The sequence below is a fragment of the Panulirus ornatus genome, chromosome 14, assembly GCF_036320965.1.
Source record: "Panulirus ornatus isolate Po-2019 chromosome 14, ASM3632096v1, whole genome shotgun sequence".
Lineage (NCBI taxonomy): Eukaryota > Metazoa > Arthropoda > Malacostraca > Decapoda > Palinuridae > Panulirus > Panulirus ornatus.
The window spans coordinates 52,681,264-52,702,043 of NC_092237.1; the positions used below are offsets into that span (position 1 = coordinate 52,681,264).

General features: G+C 45.2%; 1 protein-coding gene across 11 annotated transcripts in view; it reads right to left on the reverse strand.

Moving 5' to 3' along the window:
* CrebB (Cyclic-AMP response element binding protein B) overlaps positions 1-20,780 on the reverse strand; it is a 100,093-nt gene that overhangs the window by 56,761 nt on the left and 22,552 nt on the right. For 10 of the 11 annotated variants that reach the window (XM_071669927.1, XM_071669925.1, XM_071669930.1 and 7 more), the window contains exon 2: positions 15,654-15,714. The exons of the other annotated variant lie outside the window; for it this stretch is intronic. In XM_071669927.1, the coding sequence (XP_071526028.1) occupies positions 15,654-15,700 (47 nt within the window). In that variant the 5' untranslated portion in view covers positions 15,701-15,714. The remainder of the gene's footprint in view (positions 1-15,653; positions 15,715-20,780) is intronic. 11 annotated transcript variants of the gene reach the window in all.

The following is a 20,780-nucleotide window of genomic DNA, read 5'->3' on the forward strand; positions in this document are numbered from 1 at the left end:
GGAAGAAGTGAACAATGCAGTTTTTGACGGAGTGCCAGAGCGTTGGCCAGTAGGCTTACAATCACTCCGAAGCGAAAATCTATTCCAAGTCTCATGCAATGAATAGAATCTGGCTTCATGACCATTAACTGAGGGTGACATAAAACCCCAACGACACACACGTACACAGGAGGACCAACTCCGGGGTATCTGGGGGACATTCCAGTCGAGAGAGCCATCTAACACTGTCCTCCGGTGTCTTGCGCCCACTGGTTACCCGGGAACACTGCCTCAAACGCCCATCTGGCCGCGTCAGGCGGTGCTCTTACATTCATACTCAAGTGCTGATTAAACACACTGGAGAGGAGAAAGCAGAGAGAGAGAGAGAGAGAGAGAGAGAGAGAGAGAGAGAGAGAGAGAGAGAGAAGACTGGTGCTTGAACCAAGGCAAAGAAGAGCATCACATTACGGCATTTTTTTTTAATTCCGGCGATATATACATTCCGAAGATAATCATATACATCTTCATATCCAGCCCATCATACCCAAGGGTCGTAACGTCGTGCTGAAGGGTCGTACCGTCGTGCTCAAGGGCCGTACCACAGTGCTCAAGGGCCGTGCTACAGTGCCCAAGGGCCGTACCACAGTGCTCAAGGGTCGTACCACAGTGCCCAAGGGCCGTACCACAGTGCTCAAGGGCCGTACCACAGTGCCCAAGGGCCGTACCACCGTGCTCAAGGGCCGTACCACAGTGCCCAAGGGCCGTACCACAGTGTCCAAGGGCCGTACCACAGTGCCCAAGGGCCGTACCACAGTGCTCAAGGGCCGTACCACCGTGTTCTCAAGGGCCGTACCACAGTGCTCAAGGGCCGTACCACAGTGCCCAAGGGCCGTATCACCGTGCTCAAGGGCCGTACCACAGTGCTCAAGGGCCATACCACAGTGCCCAAGGGCCGTACCACAGTGCCCAAGGGCCATACCATAGTGCTCAAGGGCCGTACCACAGTGCTCAAGGGCCATACCACCGTGCTCAAGGGCCGTACCACAGTGCTCAAGGGCCATACCACAGTGCCCAAGGGCCGTACCACAGTGCCCAAGGGCCATACCATAGAGCTCAAGGGCCGTACCGCAGTGCTCTCAAGGGCCATACCACCGTGCTCAAGGGCCGTACCACAGTGCCCAAGGGCCATACCATAGTGCTCAAGGGCCGTACCACAGTGCCCAAGGGCCATACCATAGTGCTCAAGGGCCGTACCACAGTGCTCTCAAGGGCCGTACCACAGTGCCCAAGGGCCATACCATAGTGCTCAAGGGCCGTACCACAGTGCTCTCAAGGGCCATACCACCGTGCTCAAGGGCCATACCACTGTGCGCAAGGGGTTAATCACCCATGCTAACGATTACCAGAAACGCATCCCCAACCAGCTCGAGCCCCGAGTATATGCAATGGCAGATCAACATTGTGGTCCTCGATGGTATTGGGTCTCGAGACCCTCCTTCCAGTGGCGGACCGTCCTCGCCCACGAACTTCCCTCTGCCTTGTGACGTGCCAAGCCTCACCGTCGGAAGGAGAAAATGGGGTAGCGATGGTGATGGGCTCGACCCATCACGCGCTCATCCCCATGAGGCATCGACACCTTCAAAGCTGCGTCTAGCAGAGCCGCGTGATGGTATTTCAAACAGCTAAAGGGGAAACGGGAGGTACTACAATACACACGGGGGTTAAACTCTACCTCACTGTATCCAAACTCTTCCTCATTCATGGAAATCCTCACTGTATCCAAACTCTTCCTCATTCATGGAAATCCTCACTGTATTCAAACTCTTCCTCATTCATGGAGATTTTACCTCAAATTCTTCCTCATTCATGGAGATTTTACCTCAAATTCTTCCTCATTCATGGAGATTTTACCTCAAATTCTTCCTCATTCATGGAGATTTTACCTCAAATTCTTCCTCATTCATGGAGATTTTACCTCAAATTCTTCCTCATTCATGGAGATTTTACCTCAAATTCTTCCTCATTCATGGAGATTTTACCTCAAATTCTTCCTCATTCATGGAGATTTTACCTCAAATTCTTCCTCATTCATGGAGGTTTTACCTCAAATTCTTCCTCATTCATGGAGATTTTACCTCAAATTCTTCCTCATTCATGGAGATTTTACCTCAAATTCTTCCTCATTCATGGAGATTTTACCTCAAATTCTTCCTCATTCATGGAGATTTTAACTCAAATTCTTCCTCATTCATGGAGATTTTACCTCAAATTCTTCCTCATCCATGGAGATTTTACCTCATACTCCAACATTGCCCCAAACGTCAACCACGGCCACTGGAGAAACTCGTAAGTTCCGTCTCATCAACGAAGCTACGCTGCCAGCCTACTTGAATCGGGGCTTTTCATTTCTGACTCTGGCCTCTGCCGGACCGGGTGCACAAATGCGACTCTCACTAAGATTACGAGAGAGAGAGAGAGAGAGAGAGAGAGAGAGAGAGAGAGAGAGAGAGAGAGAGAGAGAGAGAGAGAGAGAGAAGAGGGAGAGGGGGGGTTAACTTCTTGTTGAGCCGGATGGACTACAATGGCTTCCCTCACAGGTCTTTCTTCGAACACCTTTTCAACCAGACATTCTTGTGCATCTTAAAGACGACTCAGATTTATTTATATTTTTCTGAAGTCTATTTTCACCTCCAGGAAATGCTAAATTCGCCACAGTATTTTCAGGTTTGATGTTATGAATCTATTGTTCTTATAATAACTTTAAAGCTGAATGAAGACAGTCCAGTTGAATACATAATCCATTACGTAATATATATATATATATATATATATATATATATATATATATATATTGAAAAGGATCACAATTTTGCGCGTGATCAAGTATGTTCCTAAGATTCCACGGGGAACTTATCGTGTTTCATTTTCCCCGTGGACTCTTAGGAATATATATATATATATATATATATATATATATATATATATATATATATATATATATATATATATATATATATTCTTTCATACTATTCGCCATTTCCCGCATTAGCGAGGTAGCATTAAGAACAGAGGACTGGGCCTTTGAGGGAATATCCTCACCTGGACCTCTTCTCTGTTCCCTCTTTTGGAAAATTAAAAAAAAAAAAAATGAGAGGGGAGGATTTCCAGCCCCCCGCTCCCTTCCCTTTTAGTCGCCTTCTACGACACGCAGGGAATACGTGGGAAGTATTCTTTCTCCCCTATCCCCAGGGATAATATATTTTACATATATATATATATATATATATATATATATATATATATATATATATATATATATATATTTCCAATGTGTTATGTTCTAAAACAGGCATATTCAAGCCAGATAACTTCAGGGATCGACCATTCAAGATAATCTCTTGGAGGCGTCTCCAAACAAGACAAGAATTAAGTCTTCATCTGGGCTCAAGGTAACCAAACCCCCCCACACCCCCAGTCAAATTTCATGGGCCCTACGTTCAACCAACACAAAACCGAAACCTTACGATATACGCCACTACACCAACACTCTTGACAGTACGACGGTGAAGCCAATAGCTGACAAGTGCTAGCACATGAACGTGTGTATCTTGGTTCAACGTATACAAAAGAGGCAAACTGTTAACTACCATCTATCGCTTTGGAGACCTTGAATTCGGCCGTTGCTCTGGCCCAGTCACCAACAGCGGTGCCCCCATCTCTAGACACACGCCAGTGTAACAGTGATTAACACACCAGTGTGACTCTGGGTAACGCCACTGTTACTGTGATTAAAGGCGGTGTCAGTGACCACTGCTAGTCACTGTGAGTCACGCGTGTTGAGTTACACGTGTTATGAAACACGTAAGAATCACATTGATTAAAGCCAGTGTTACGGTCACAACGAGTTGCAGTGATTAATGCCAGTCTTACTGTGACGAATACCAGTGTTACTGTTGTAATCAAAGTGTAAGTGATTAACGCTAGCTTTACCGTTACGTTACAACAGAGATGAACATCAGCGCGAGTTACAACGAAGGCTACCACTGTTAGGGCGATCTGCAAACCGTGTCACGGTGATGGACACAAGTGATTCAGTGATTAACGCCAGTGTCACAATGCGTTTCCGACCACTTGAGAAAATACGAGAGAGAGAGAGAGAGAGAGAGAGAGAGAGAGGCAGCTAACTCCTACTGAACAACGAGGCTTAATATCCCCACCGTGAGCGAGACGGTGTGACCCTTGACCACCACGGTATGGTCCCTGAGGATGAGGGACTGGACCTCGACCCGACCCTCAAGTTGGGTCACAGATCTGAGATTACGAGCCACCATAGCCCTAAATCGGTCGCCCCTTCGCCCTTATGGGAGGGTCAAGCGATAAAGAGATCATCATCCCATCAAAACATACACGGCAACACAATATCAAACAAAAATTGCATAAAACAAAGATTTTTCCTGACTTGTAAACAAAAGATCGAAAGGCATCCTAATTTTTCTGAATGCCTCTCGTATATTTCCAGCGAGGAGGCGTGAACGCAGGTGCGGTATGCCGAGAGCTTGCACACTTCAACACCTCTCACGGTAAACGGCACAAAAATACGACCACCGTCTCCTCCAAGACCCGTGGGTGACGCTGACAAGGTTAAGGCGAACGTCGGAGGCAACCCCGATTATTCTCTTGCGTTATCCTACCACCGTAGAATGGACGTGAATGTGTGTACATGTCATATGACTTATCAATAACCCTCCCCAGCTTCCTTGATGCAAGCTATTGGGAGGAAGAAGAAGAAGAAGAAGAAGGAGGAGGAGGAGGAGGAGGAGAGGAGAAGAGGAGGAGGAGGAGGAGGAGGAGGAGGAGGAGGAGGAGGAGAAGGAAGAGGAGGAGGAGAAGGAAGAAGAGGAGGAGGAGGAGGAGGATGAGAAGAAGGAAGAAGATGCACTATCTTCCTGGACGCTCTTGGCTAACATAGGGTTGCCATTGTCTAGCTTCACACAAAGTTATCTATATCAGGAGATGGGGTGGTGTAACGCAACACACACACACACACACACACACACACACACACACACACACACACACTACATTATAGGAGTTAGAGAGAGAGAGAGAGAGAGAGAGAGAGAGAGAGAGAGAGAGAGAGAGAGAGAGAGAGAGAGAGAGAGAGAGAGAGAGACGCTCCATCATACCACCATAGCCTGCCTCTCCCTCTCTCTCTCTCTCTCTCTCTCTCTCTCTCTCTCTCTCTCTCTCTCTCTCTCTCTCTCTCACACCCCTAACGCACCACCGGCTCTCCACAACCGAGAGGTAACACTAACGGATATTTCTGCAGGACACAATGGCCACTGACAGATTGCTATCGCCGACGTCCTGCGCAATATACCATTGTTACACCTCACTAGCGATGCTGCCATGCAGAGCCTACACTCTCGTGGGTGGGGGGAAGTGGTGTTGTAAGTGGGGCTGGAATAAATGCTGGTGTTCAAGGTGATGTTGGTGTAAATAATGTAGGCGTTGTGCTTAAATGCTGGTGTAAATGTGGTTGTTATAGGGAGGGGAGAGGTGTAATGCTAATGTGAATTTAGGGGGTTGTGGGTAACGCTGGAGCAAGTCTAGGGGGTTGTGAGTAATGCTGGAGCAAGTTTAGGAGTTGTGGGTAATGCTGGAGCAAGTTTAGGGGTTGTGGCTAATGCTGGAGCAAGTTTAGGGGTTGTGAGTAATGCTGGAGCAAGTTTAGGAGTTGTGGGTAATGCTGGAGCAAGTTTAGGGGTTGTGGGTAATGCTGGAGCAAGTTTAGGGGTTGAAGGTAATGCTGGAGCAAGTTTAGGGGTTGAAGGTAATGCTGGAGCAAGTTTAGGGGTTGTGGGTAATGCTGGAGCAAGTTTAGGGGTTGTGGCTAATGCTGGAGCAAGTTTAGGGGTTGTGGATAATGCTGGAGCTGACGTAAGAGTTATGGGTAATGTGGGAGTTGTAAGTAACAATGGAAACAACCGTACGAGTTGTAGGTCACACCGGGGCAAATGCTGAGAGTTGTACGTAATCGTGATGCAAATAGTAGAGTTGTGGGTAACGCTGGAACAAATGCATACGTTGTAGATACTACATCATCTGTCCATCACAACATCACTGGCCTACCATCCTGGTCCCCAACCAGCTACGTTAAGTCAACAGTACCATCCTGGTCCCCACCCAGCTACGTTAAGTCAACAGTACCATCCTGGTCCCCACCCACACCTCCACCATCTCCAGCTACGTTAAGTCAACAGTAACATACTGGTCCCCACGCATACCTCCACCATCTCCAGCTACGTTAAGTCGACAGTAACATACTGGTCCCCACCCATACCTCCACCATCTCCCGCTACGTTAAGTCGACAGTAACATACTGGTCCCCACCCACACCTCCACCATCTCCAGCTACGTTAAGTCAACAGTACCATCCTGGTCCCCACCCATACCTCCACCATCTCCAGCTACGTTAAGTCGACAGTACCATCCTAGTCCCCACCCATACCTCCACCATTTCCAGCTACGGTAAGTTCAACAGTACCATCCTGGTCCCCACCCATACCTCCACCATCTCCAGCTACGGTAAGTTCAACAGTACCATCCTGGTCCCCACCCACACCTCCACCATCTCCAGCTACGTTAAGTCAACAGTACCATCCGGGTCCCCACCCATACCTCCACCATCTCCAGCTACGGGTAAGTTCAACAGCAGCCTTCTACCACGGTATGCCACAGCCCGGGAACACTTCCGTTAAGTCCGGTGTTCGACGTAAGTTTATTATGAAAGACGTGAGCACAGGTGCGGTGGGTGAAGATGGAACCAAGGTCAACACGCGATAAGTATCAAGATTACACACACACACACACACACACACACACACACACACACACACACACACACACTTCCAGACGCTGTCACTAAGGTGTTGGGAAACAATCCACAGGCAATAAGGCTCAGTAAAGCACCACTCATCCAGCCATGCCAGTCAGGAAAACCAAGTTCGCGCGTGTGTGTGTGTGTGTGTGTGTGTGTGTGTGTGTGTGTGTGTGTGTGTGTGTGTGAGTGAGTGAGTGAGTGAGTGAGTGAGTGAGTGAGTGAGTGAGTGTGTGTGTGTGTGTGTGTGTGTGTGTGTGTGTGTGTGTGTGTGTGTGTGTGTGTGTGTGTGTGTGTGTGTGTTGGAAGGAAGGGAAAGAGATTACGCATGAAGGTAATGGGCGAAGGAGAGGAAAGAGACTGATCTCGGAGGTAAATAGGAGGGTAAGAGATGAAACTGATCACACACAAACAGCAAAGGGAACACAGACTGGGCTATGAAAGTACATTGCGTTGGAAAGAAACTGTTCCTTGAGGTAGCATGGAAAAGGAAAGAGGGGAAGGGAAGGGATGAGTACGGCCGTGAAGGTAAATGGGCAAGGGAAGGGAAAACATCATTCATGGAGAGCCGGTCGCTTGTGTGTGAGTGCGCCCCCAACCACTAGCGAGGGTCGTATACCATGATGCTCAAAAAGGGGTCTTACCGCCACGTTCGCGAGTCGTAAAGTCGTGATCTTGGGGGGTACGTACTGTTGTGCCCAAGGGGAGTGTGGTGGGTTTATCACCACTAAACGACATTATTTATGCAGCAATCAACTGGAGACGGAGACGACCATCTTCAATAGACAGCACCAAGAAAAAAAAATAAAAATAAAAAAGTCGGAATTCATAAATAACGAGGAAAAAAAAATAAATGCACCACTGCAAAACAAAAAAAGGCGCCACTGAGCATGAAGGCAAACCCATCACGAACGGAAAGATTAACGCCAGATTAGTGGGAACAGGCAGAGAGAGGGGGGGATAAAAAAAAAAAAAATAATCTACATACATTTATAACCTAAACGAAAAGAAAAAAAAAGTTTCCTACATACCTATGTGTCATATGACGTCAAGGCCTGGCCCACTGGCTGGCATACAGACTGAGCGGGTGGGGGAAAAAAATATATATACCTGCACTCTCTTTCGTCTGTCATTGACTATTGATGTTTCTCCGACACCCGAGTCTCGCTGATGTACCGATGCCTTTCTTTGAGGCACCACTACGTCAAATCAACTACAAATATATTTGCTAGCCTTGTTTTTTTTTCTCCTTTATGTCTCCTGACCCAAGATAAATAATTGATTTAGTAGAATCCGTCAATAGGCTTTGGGTGCGCGCCATCTGCACGGATAAGGATGGATAGCACTGTGCGCGAGACGCTTGCAAGCTGCGTTCAACACGCGCACACGCTTCACGCACGGCTGAGTGAGAAGCAACATGAGCGAAGCAGCCGACAATGTCTCTAGGGACAATGTAGTTAATAAAAAAAAAATATCCTCTCGGGCCAACACTGTCTAAAAAGAACCAACTTGGTCTGAAACAGTCAAACCCAGCCTGAAAAGCCTAGTTAACCCTGTACTCCATGGCCCATAGAGTCGTGTTTCATAGCCATCCATGTTCTAAATGGCCTACAGTCATTTTTCATACCAATTCATGTTCTCAATGTCATATGCAGTAATTTTCCACATCCATACCTCACTTCCCCAGGGTATCTGTGCAACCCTTAGTATGAAACCATACTATCTCCCCCGCCAAGGAGCGATGACTGTAAAAACTTAGGCAGACGTAACCAAACACTCTCTCCTACCGCATATATTTTTCCCCCACACACTACCCTAAGCAAGTCTTCTACGTACAGCAGTTGAAGAAAGAAGACAAGTAAACCGAAACCTGTTATTACTGAGAGAGAGAGAGAGAGAGAGAGAGAGAGAGAGAGAGAGAGAGAGAGAGACATGCATGTCGTACCGCCGTGCTTTAATGGCCGTTATGTCATGCGCAAAGTTCTAACGGTCGAGCTTAGAGCGTCGTCAATATACCACCGTGCTCCTGAGCATCTTAATCAAGGTGGACCAACTTCCATGCCCCGCCTCTCTATATATACTCCCGGGAAGCGACGATACAAAACAACTTAGACAGACACCCACGCACCATGCCGCCTCTGCACTTCGGGAGGAGGGAGGGTACCTGACCAATTCTTAACACGTATACAGCAGTACTACTGAAGCCACGCAAATAAACCCGCTACCGACGCTTCCAAATGGAACTCTTCACTGTGGCCTCGGAGGGTGACAACGAACCCTTAACAAGTGTTAGAGAATATGTCTCCCATACCCCTGTACACCACAGACGATCCCCATGTATATGTACTGCCCACGTCATATATACATATACACGATACCCACAGCGTGTATTGAAGATGATACCTATATGATATGTAGATCATACCCATAACCCAACAGACAGTATTCAAACATATGTAGGCGATGCAAAAACCACGATCACACATGGATCATTACTACAACATATGCGAACGACACCCGTAGCAAATCCAGACACGATACCCAAGGCACTTTATGGACGAAACCATTATATAGACGACAACCATATCATTCTATTGACAATATCAATACCCAATGGATATGCTCTCCATGCCACACATACGTACACGACATCGCTACCATCACGAATCTTTAAACTGACTCGCTACCGAAACGGCTTAACCCCCCCCCCTTCCTTGACCACGACGATACGATCTTTAACTGCCATGGGGGCGACCCTTGAGCTCATATGATGACCTTGGCCACGGACCTGACCCCTGAAGACTCAGGTCAAAAGCCAGGCCATTGTAGATAACGGTCGTGACGACACGCTCAAGCTGGTTTAAAACGGTTCATATTGCTTCGTTTGTTATTATTTTTCTTCTTCTTTGATACTCATACAGTTTTGATTTCTCGACACGAATTTATCAACAGAAACATGAAATGCAGCAGACGACGACGACGACGAGCCCGAGACCTGACGGCGAGGCCCCCGGGGATCCGGTACGACAGTTGTGGGCTGCAGGCTGGCCGCCGCCGTCGTCGCCGCTGCCGCCGTCGCCGCTGCCGCCGTCCTCCTGCCTGCCGCCGCCGCCGCCGTCCTCCTGCCTGCCGGTGACGTCAGGCCGCTGGATATACTGGGCTTAGTCACGCCTGAGTCACAGCTCATCCTCCGCCCGGCCACACACACACCAGCCACCTCAACACTCACAAATACACTCACACGTTACACCCTGACGCACGCAACACGCTGAGCGGGTTAACAGGCTACATCCTGACGTGTGCTACACCCTGGGGCGCACACTACACAACACTAGCCAGCGAGTATGCTACACCCTGGCATGTGCTACATCCGTTCACGCCACGTCCTCCGACACACTGACAGGCGCCATATACCGTGGCAGTCTTCAAAAACCCCTGACACACGGCACACAACCCTAAACGTCCCCCCCGTTAAAACATTGGCCATCGCTCTCTGCTACCCCAGCACTTTTTAAGACACTATCCTGGCTAGCACTCGAGGTTATGACCAACCCCAATAGAACTTGAGGTTATGACCAACCCCAATATAACTTGAGGTTATGACCAACCCCAACAGAACTTGAGGTTATGACCAACCCTAACAGAACTTGAGGTTATGACCAACCCCACCAGAACTTGAGGTTATGACCAACCCCAAAAGAACTTGAGGTTATGACCAACCCCAATAGAACTTGAGGTTATGACCAACCCCAACAGAACTTGAGGTTATGACCAACCCCAATAGAACTTGAGGTTATGACCAACCCCAACAGAACTTGAGGTTATGACCAACCCCAACAGAACTTGATGTTATGACCAACCCCAATAGAACTTGAGGTTATGACCAACCCCAACAGAACTTGAGGTTATGACCAATCCCAATAGAACTTGAGGTTATGACCAACCCCAACAGAACTTGAGGTTATGACCAACCCCACCAGAACTTGAGGTTATGACCAACCCCAACAGAACTTGAGGTTATGACCAACCCCAACAGAACTTGAAGTTATGACCAACGCCAACAGAACCTGAGGTTATGAACAACCCCACCAGAACTTGAGGTTATGACCAACCCCACCAGAACTTGAGGTTATGACCAACCCCAACAGAACCTGAGGTTATGACCAACCCCAACAGAACTTGAGGTTATGACCAACCCCACCAGAACTTGAGGTTATGACCAACCCTAACAGAACTTGAGGTTATGACCAACCCCAACAGAACTTGAGGTTATGACCAACCCCAACAGAACTTGAGGTTATGACCAACCCCAACAGAACTTGAGGTTATGACCAACCCCAACAGAACTTGAGGTTATGACCAACCCCAACAGAACTTGAGGTTATGACCAACCCCAACAGAACTTGAGGTTATGACCAACCCCAACAGAACTTGAGGTTATGACCAACCCCAACAGAACTTGAGGTTATGACCAACCCAATAGTATACGCCACTCTTCACCGAGGGTGAGACACAGTATTCCTCCGCTTCGTTAAGAATTAATACAAACAACAACAAAGCGCTTCACATGCCTCCCTAACTACACCAGGTTTTCTGGGGGGGAGGAGCCTTAACCTACTAATGCCATGAGACCTGTGGGACCATGGCGTGTCCCAAGGGCAAGGCATGATAAACACTTGACCTGGAGTCTGTACCGGGTTTAACAAAGCAATACAATCCTTCAACTAATTAATTCCACGCAGGACTAGACGAGGGCTTACAGCTGGCAACCAGCAGCCCCTTATCTGTGTAACAACGTCAATCATGGTCGTCAGTAGGACGAGGGCCACGTCATGGGAAGAACGTCTACAATCCACGTTGGCCTTGCACCAAGTACGTGGGATGAAGTAACCTAGTGGTTAACAATTTTCTTTTCTTATGAGGAAATATACGTCGTTCCCACATATCTACCACCCTTACATTTACTTTAGAATCGTCACGAACACTTCAGAAGTTCCAAATCTTACTCGAGGAAGACTTTACAGTTCATTCTCGACGAACTAAACCGCGAGTTTTTACATCTTAATGATACAAAAATGAAGCAACATCTTCGAAAAAAAAACTTCACTGCTGGCATAATTTCGTCCATCATCCAGGTGGAAGATGTGAAGGAACAAAGTCCTTACGGTAAGCACCTTAATATATCAGGATGTTTGTCCACACCCAAGCACACCTCCAGGATTAACCTTTGCAACTGACTTAAAAAATATATGTTTTGTCCCAAAAGAAGAAAAAACGGTGGGTGTGGTTCCCTCGACGCTTCAGATCTGCCAAGCCTCGCACCAGCTGGGTCAAACAGATCGACGAGACGTTTAGGTCAAACAGATCCACGAGACGTTTCGCTAATTGGGAAGCGAGTGCAACTCCACATCAAACGCTCCACGAGACGTTTCGCTAATTGGGAAGCGAGTGCAACTCCACATCAAACGGGTCCATGAGACGTTTCGCTAATTGGGAAGCGAGTGCAACTCCACATCAAACGGGTCCATGAGACGTTTCGCTAATTGGGAAGCGAGTGCAACTCCACATCAAACGGGTCCACGAGACGTTTCGCTAAATGGGAAGCGAGTGCAACTCCACATCAAACGGCTCCATGAGACGTTTCGCTAATTGGGAAGCGAGTGCAACTCCACATCAAACGAGTCCATGAGACGTTTCGCTCACTGGGAAGCGAGTGCAACTCCACATCAAACGGGTCCACGAGACGTTTCGCTCACTGGGAAGAGTGCGACTCCAACTACGCCAAACATCTCGACGAGACATTGCTCACAGTGAAGCGTAAGAACTGTCCTTGGACTAATAAGAGATGAGACGTTGCTAATTGTGTTCAGCACGTGGAAGATCACGAGGAGACGTGGCTCAAAGTGACAACATCTCAAGTAGACGCGGTGTTTACTTCACTGTGAAGCGTGCGCGTGAAACGCCTCGCGGAGAGGAGACGTTGTCGCTCAAGACGGGAGTGTAATAGCCTCGCGAATCGAGTCCAAGGGCCACTACCGGAACACCAGCCAACAATGAAGATGGCACACACACACACACACACACATACACACACACAACACAAACACACACACATGCACGCACACGCGCGCGCGCATCATAGAGCAACCCTCTCCAATGACATAATTTCCCTTAACAACGTCCCCCCCCCCCCCCAGAAACCGTGGCACAGCTGTGACCCCTCCCTCCCTCCATGCGTTGAAACCCTACGCCAGTCGTCCATGTAATATACCCTGAACACCGTTTTATACAACCATAAGAATTAATAATAATAACTAAAAAAAAAAGAAAAAATACGTTTCAACACCATAAACTGTAAGCCACCCTAAAATAATAACAATAACTAAAAAAAAAAAAAAATAACTCCCGGAAGGCGACGGGAAATCCGGCCTGCAATCCGTTCTGAGGTCACACGTTCCAGTGGATATGATCCCGAGAACGTCCACGGCTGCTGGAATCCCCGGGTAAAGGAGTCACGAGAGAGAGAGAGAGAGAGAGAGAGAGAGAGAGAGAGAGAGAGAGAGAGAGAGAGAGAGAGAGTAATTCGGCCAAAAGTGGAATATCAAGCCAACATGGCGAGGGAGGGCAGGTCGTCCCCAAACACCAGAAATGTATCGCACACTCTGTGGCATGACGTGTCTAGATTCCCGCCACTTCGTGAGACTTGTACCTACCTGAAGTGAACAACGTAAACTTGCGCCTCGAGTAGTAAACACAAGGGCTTGTGCCTCAAGTGTTTACCATGAGGACTCGTGCTTCAAGATGTATAAACACACACACACTCACACACACACACACACACACACACACACAAGGGAATGTGAAAATGTATACATACATAGACATGCGTGGACTGACACACACACACACACACACACACACACACAAGGGAATGTGAATATGTATACATACATAGACATGCGTGGACACACACACACACAAGGGAATGTGAACATGTATACATACACAGACATGCGTGGACACACACACACACACACACACACACACACACACACACACACACACAAGGGAATGTGAACATGTATACATACACAGACATGCGTGAACTGACACACACACACATACCATGCAATTAGGACAATGCCATACATACCTAGAATTCTTTGTTATTCAACATACACATTATAGAAGTGTAGGTATCCCCTTATGGTTAAAACACTTAAGAGCATCACTGCTAAGTAATACGAGAAGAAATATAAACATATATGTGATTTCTTTTTTTGGAAGGGGGCCATTCCATAAAACAGTCAAAGTTAAGTGATGAAGGAGCGGACATAATGACCTGCTAATGCATAGAATAAGATAGCCCAGGGCGAAGAAAGAGAGAGAGAGAGAGAGAGAGAGAGAGAGAGAGAGAGAGAGAGAGAGAGAGAGAGAGAGAGAGAGAGAGAGAGAGAAGTGATGAATTACCCTGAATTTTTCTAAATCCTTTGTAAACATTACTCATCTCATAGATGTTTATGTAGCACCATCGCCAAAGTATGTGTGCGTGAGAGAGAGAGAGAGAGAGAGAGAGAGAGAGAGAGAGAGAGAGAGAGAGAGAGAGAGAGAGAGAGAGAGAGAGAGAGAGAGCACTCAATACACCAGACATTTCCAAAACGATGAATGTCACCCATTGATCATCCTCTTAACATCAGCTCTTCTTTAGGGACATCATAAGATTCTCCCGGTCGCTGGTCGCATCCGGCTTGTTGATCTTTTGCGGTCATTACACACTTTCTTGGGTTGCGTCAAAGGATCTCGTTAGTCTTTGGGAACAACAAGGGCCCCTGAAGGCGTTAAAAAAAATTAGGATCGTGTGTGTGGAGGGGGTCAGAGGCAAGGAATTCTGAATATAACTTCAAGGTTGCTCAAGGCCATCAAATGGAGGTCTTCGGGTCAACAGACGAACTCCGTCAACTCGGTGGACGGTTCTCGGTCTCGTAACTGAGTTCCAATGCTCGTTCACCACGAGTTTTGCACTGGCTAAGTTCTCTCTCTCTCTCTCTCTCTCTCTCTCTCTCTCTCTCTCTCTCTCTCTCTCTCTCACACCACGAGGTCATCACAGGGGCTCATAACCTTGGGACTACTTTATGGAATCTTGAAGCAGTGGCTTTTCAACACACCACAAGTTTTCAGCACCGAAATTAACGCTGTCGAAGAAACCCAGGAGACCACTTGAATCACCCTCAGTTCACTACACGGGTTCACTTTACTATGACCTTAACTTCACACACACATAATATTGGATAACCGTCTCCTGCAGTTCACCACCAACAAGAGTTCTTTCCTTCGTCGGGGGCAGTGGCTCATTCATAACTGGTGTTCCTCAGATCACAACATGCGTTCTTTAACCATCAACAAGGATTATTCATGTTCAGTAAAAATGAATGGTAAAAAGGAATTATGGTCTCCATTCACTGTACAAGTTTTCCCTTTCCCTTCTGCGGTGCACATTTCTTCTTTTTTTTTTAACCTTCATAATTCCATACCAAGCAACTGTCCCACTGTCTAAAGGAGATTAAAGAAATATTCAGTGACGCGCGAAGCCACTTGACAAAGTAAGGCCACAATCGATAACTTTTACTACCAAACACATGCCAATTGACTCTACTCTCTCTGGGTTCTAAAAGACAGAAGTGAAGCAGGAACGTTCTGCATTCTAAAAGAGGGATCAGATCAAAAGGACATACAGTGCTCTTGGAATCCATCTGTGGCTTTACTTGACCAAGCGATGACAGAATTAACGACATACCTGATAGTCTCCGAGGCAAAGCGGACGGTACGATCTGCAACCTGCATTCTTGCTCCTCTCACTAGAACAGACCAAAAGATAATTTCAAGCTAGTAAACCGTCTCAGAACGTGCTGCCACCGAGTCACAACCCAACACCAAGAAATCCATCAGTAACAAAAATACAGTACACAAGCTAAAATGGCGTAAAATAATAAGAAACACCGGTATCTTTTTTTTTTTTTTTTTTTTGGCAAGGTTAAGAACACGTATAGCGAACAAGAGAGTCATTATGTATTTTGAACAGTGAAAAGAGAAAATATAAACAAGCAACTGTAACAGACAAGTGCTACTCTTAAGAATAATCAGCAACCATATGGTACCCAATAAATAAGTGCTACTCTTAAGAATAAATAATCTTCAACCATCTAGAACCCAATAAATAAGTGCTACTCTTAAGCATAAATAATCTTCAACCATCTGGAACCCAATAAATAAGTGCTACTCTTTAAGAATAAATAATCTTCAACCATCTGGAACCCAATAAATAAGTGCTACTCTTAAGAATAAATAATCAGCAACCATCTGGAACCCAATAAATAAGTGCTACTCTTTAAGAGTAATCAGCAACCATCTAGAACCCAATAAATAATGTTAAATCAGTAAAGACAGTCTGTATCCTACAAACAGACACAACCTTAAAATCCAAAGCCATCCACGAACCTCAGAAGGGGAGGAGGGAGGTGGGTCTACCCAAATTCATAACAAACGCGTGTGGTCCCATCCCGCCAAACCCACTCCAACGTTCGAACCCAAAGCTCGGCATGTCGAAACAACATCGATTTCCCCTCACCCTCCCTCAAATGTGTACATAATTGGTAATAAGTGAACTCTAATTCTAGTAACGAGCTGCTAAATATAAAGTATGCTTACGATGTTAGTTTATTAAAGGACAATGGAGGACTGGGCTGTGCGTCTATTCTTAACATTTGATAATTCTTGTGAGTTCTTTGGCCATCAGAATGTCACGCACATTCTCAACATGGGATGGAACAATTCTGCAAAGTTTCCGTTCGATCCAAGAACAAATGCGAGGGAAGCTGAACAAAATGCACGCCATACTCACTTATACGGTTGGAAAATAAAAAATGTGTCAAGTTCAACACACTATAATCTTTGAATATATAAAAAAAAATCACTTAAGGATAGTATGTGATAGCATAAGCACACCTCTAACATGTACGTAAAAAAAGATAAGCAAAGTTTGAATTCAACCCGGAGATAAATCGTATCGGGACTTTGATAGTGCAGATCTACTACGTACTTACTTCACCTTTGATCAGAACACACACACACACACACACGGTCGGTACGGTGCAACACAATGTGCCTTAACACTTGCCTGGCTCAGCCTTAATCTTTATTATGGTAGGCAATGTTGCAAATTAATCTTGAGAAATAAATGGGCTTCCCCCCCTCTCTCTCTCTCTCTCTCTCTCTCTCTCTCTCTCTCTCTCTCTATATATATATATATATATATATATATATATATATATATATATATATATATATATATATATAGGTCGATCTGTCTCTGTACGTATCAGTAAAGTTGGCACAAAGGCCCATGAAATTACAATTACATTTAATTCATAATGGTAAGCTTCCTTTTCTGTATACGCTACTGATTCATTCTTAGTATCCGAGTTCCACTTCTTGACGAGGGAAGAATTTGGGTCTCTCGAAAATTCTAAAAAGTATCAAGGCGTTTCGGTCTGACCCACACTACTGATCAAGCTAGAGGAGCGGCTTTGTATGTGTGGAAATATTGAAACCGAGAAACATGTTATAAAACAGTACGCAATGTTTACCCAGCTAAGACAGCAGTTCGGTATTACTACCATGCAAGACTTATTTGTAAATAGGATGGATCATAAAACTGTATGTCATGCTATTCATGGGATTTTGAACCTATATGCCTAATTGTGTTAAAATATGCCAGCTACTATGTTTCTCTTATATATTGTATTGGGTGTCGTATGTTTAAGTCATTATATAATAAGTATTTTTCATTTGGACCATAATTAACGTTTTATGTGATGGTGATGATGGTTTACTTTTGGTTTCGGTATTTTATAGAAATTTGTGACTTATGTGATTCTGTGGTCAATAAATAATCTAATCTAATCTAACGGGAGTAGCCGGATGCGTGTCACGTAAACTTCACGCCTCGTATCGTTCTCATCCAAAGGCGGCCGGCGCACGGTTACAAAGCCTACCACTTGCCAAACTCCAGCACTCTATTTCTTTTTTCAAATTCTTTAAAAAAAGAAATACATAAGAAAATGGTTCTTCGGTATGCCAGTGTAAGGTTAACTTGTGGTCATTCAGTAAACAACCCTTGTAACCACAGTGACAGATGTCTACAAGAATACAATCAAATATAGAGAAAATATATAAATACATAAATCAATAAATCAACAAATAAATCTAATTATATAAATACAGGGTCAAATTCAGAGCAAGACAGTCCGTGACCAACACTTTACATACCCACACACGTGTCTCAGAATCATCAATATATATATATATATATATATATATATATATATATATATATATATATATATATATATATATATATATATCACAACTTTTGTGCGAACTCCTTAACGTCTGAGATGCTACAAAATCAGACAAAGTTTCTCAACAACTATTACTCACAATCAAAACAGAACCATCATTCCTCAAATGTGCCATTCATTTATAAAAAGCATTGTTTGGCTTTTGAATGATCTACTTCGAGACCAAATCATGCGACATCATCACCTAGGTGACAAAGATACCCCCACAGCGGCAGAACTGGAGCGTATAATCACTACCGATCAGATGTTTGGGCAGATACACCAAAACCAGATCTCAAAACAGATCGACTCATGCGTGGCATTCAGCGAGTCACGTTCGTCTCTACCTAGAGTCTGACACTTCAAACTGACCGAGAAGTTTTCATTTACTGATATGATTTCCGCCCCAACTTTTGCCAAACGAACCTTTACTATCTCGGCTGGTCGTCCAATTCAACCTCAGTATGTGACATTATGTCTTTTTCTTACCCCTAAATTCTATTATCACACTCGCATTCATGTCCTATATGTGTGTATATATATATATATATATATATATATATATATATATATATATATATATATATATATATATATATATATATATTTCTTTCAAACTATTCGCCATTTCCCGCATTAGCGAGGTAGCGTTAAGAACAGAGGACTGGGCCTTTGAGGGAATACCCTCACCTGGCCCAATTCTCTGTTCCTTCTTTTGGAAAAAAAAAAAAAAAACGAGAGGGGAGGATTTCCAGCCCCCCGCTCCCTCCCCTTTTAGTCGCCTTCTACGACACGCAGGGAATACGTGGGAAGTATTCTTTCTCCCCCATCCGCAGGGAATATATATATATATATATATATATATATATATATATATATATATATATATATATTAAAGAATAAAAAAATATCTGGCCCAAAGAATTCGTCCACTAAATAAAGACGGTAAAAACAAGGCGCCCGTCAGGCGACCCCGCTCAGATAAACCGGCCCTAGACAGACATTTGTTTTTACCCGCAGTAGCGGGTGGGTGCTAATCTCGAGCCTTGTTCTACCCTCGGGGGCATCCCGACCTGAACCTCCTAAGCTGGACAATACACACAGCTTCACGGTCAACCTCCTTACGGCACGCCGTATAATACTACTGGAACGTGTGTGTGTGTGTGTGTGTGTGTGTGTGTGTGTGTGTGTGTGTGTGTGTGTGTCTTGATGAAATCTATAGAGCCAACAAACACGTTGTGCCATCCATCGAAACCGACGGTATAACTCCTCTCAAAGCATGACCATACGACCCTTAATTAATCACGATGGTTCAAGGGGTTTAAGTACGGCCACAGACTAATAAATGTGGCGTGGTCGTTCAGCGTTGCTGACCATGAGCCAGCACAGGCCCGCATGGCTTTGAATCGTATATGAGTCGAGTCAGTCCACACTACACTAAATCTAGATGTTCACTGTCCACTCGGGGCTGGTCGATACCCGGGTTGTGTGTGTGTGAGTTTGTGTGTGTGTGTGTGTGCTAACAAAGGAGTAAAGACATGGTACGTAAATACAGACAAGGTTATGAGACGGGCCAACACGATGGTACAACTCTAAAACTAATCGGACAGGAAGCAGTGAATCCCTCCGCGCCCGAAATTGTTGTTGAACCGGTATCTGCCTGTTATGCACATATTTCTACCTGCTATTACAGTTTAACTTCTGCGTGAAGTTTACCAATTCTTAATCGCTAGTATCTGGGCGAACACCTCACATCATACTGCATGACTCGAGGAAGTTCAATTTTCACGAAATGCAAGAAAACAAAAGTAAATAAACTTTTTTTTTTTTATTCTACTGAATTTTAGTATCAACCTCTGATGGGACTTGATCGATAAAGCATTGACTTTTAAAAGACTATGACTCTACCTTGGCCTCGGAAGGAACGTCTTCTACGGAGCTCCTGCAGCGCTCAGAAAGCCGGCCACATCCACCGATATAGGGGGGGACACAGAATACAAAATGTAAAGTGTGTTGGTCACCGTGGGATGAGCACAACTGAAGACTTGTGTTCCGTGTCGCATGAGAGCTCTCGTGAGGCGATGAAACGGCGTTTCTTACGTTGGAGGGGATGGGCGGTGTCCAGGACGCAAGTAGACAAGAAAGGAAAACTCGTTCATGTCTGAACGTGGCTTTGGGAGGGACGCTCTTGAGTGCTCATCGGGTCATATCGGCGAGTATATGTCTCACATTCTTATTTTCGGGGATAGACCGTTGAAATGCGGGACGGGAGCAAACATTTTCTTTCTAACTTGGGAGTTGGATTATATTAGTTTATGTTTCTAGACTGCTATTCACAATCATTTAATTTCGTCGATTCATTTCGGCTACACAGATGTTTGAATCTACTCTTAAAAATTTGTATTTGTTATATATATATATATATATATATATATATATATATATATATATATATATATATATATATATATATATATTTGAACGTTGGTCAAATGAAATCGCAGCAAAGATGGAGGAGTGTTTGA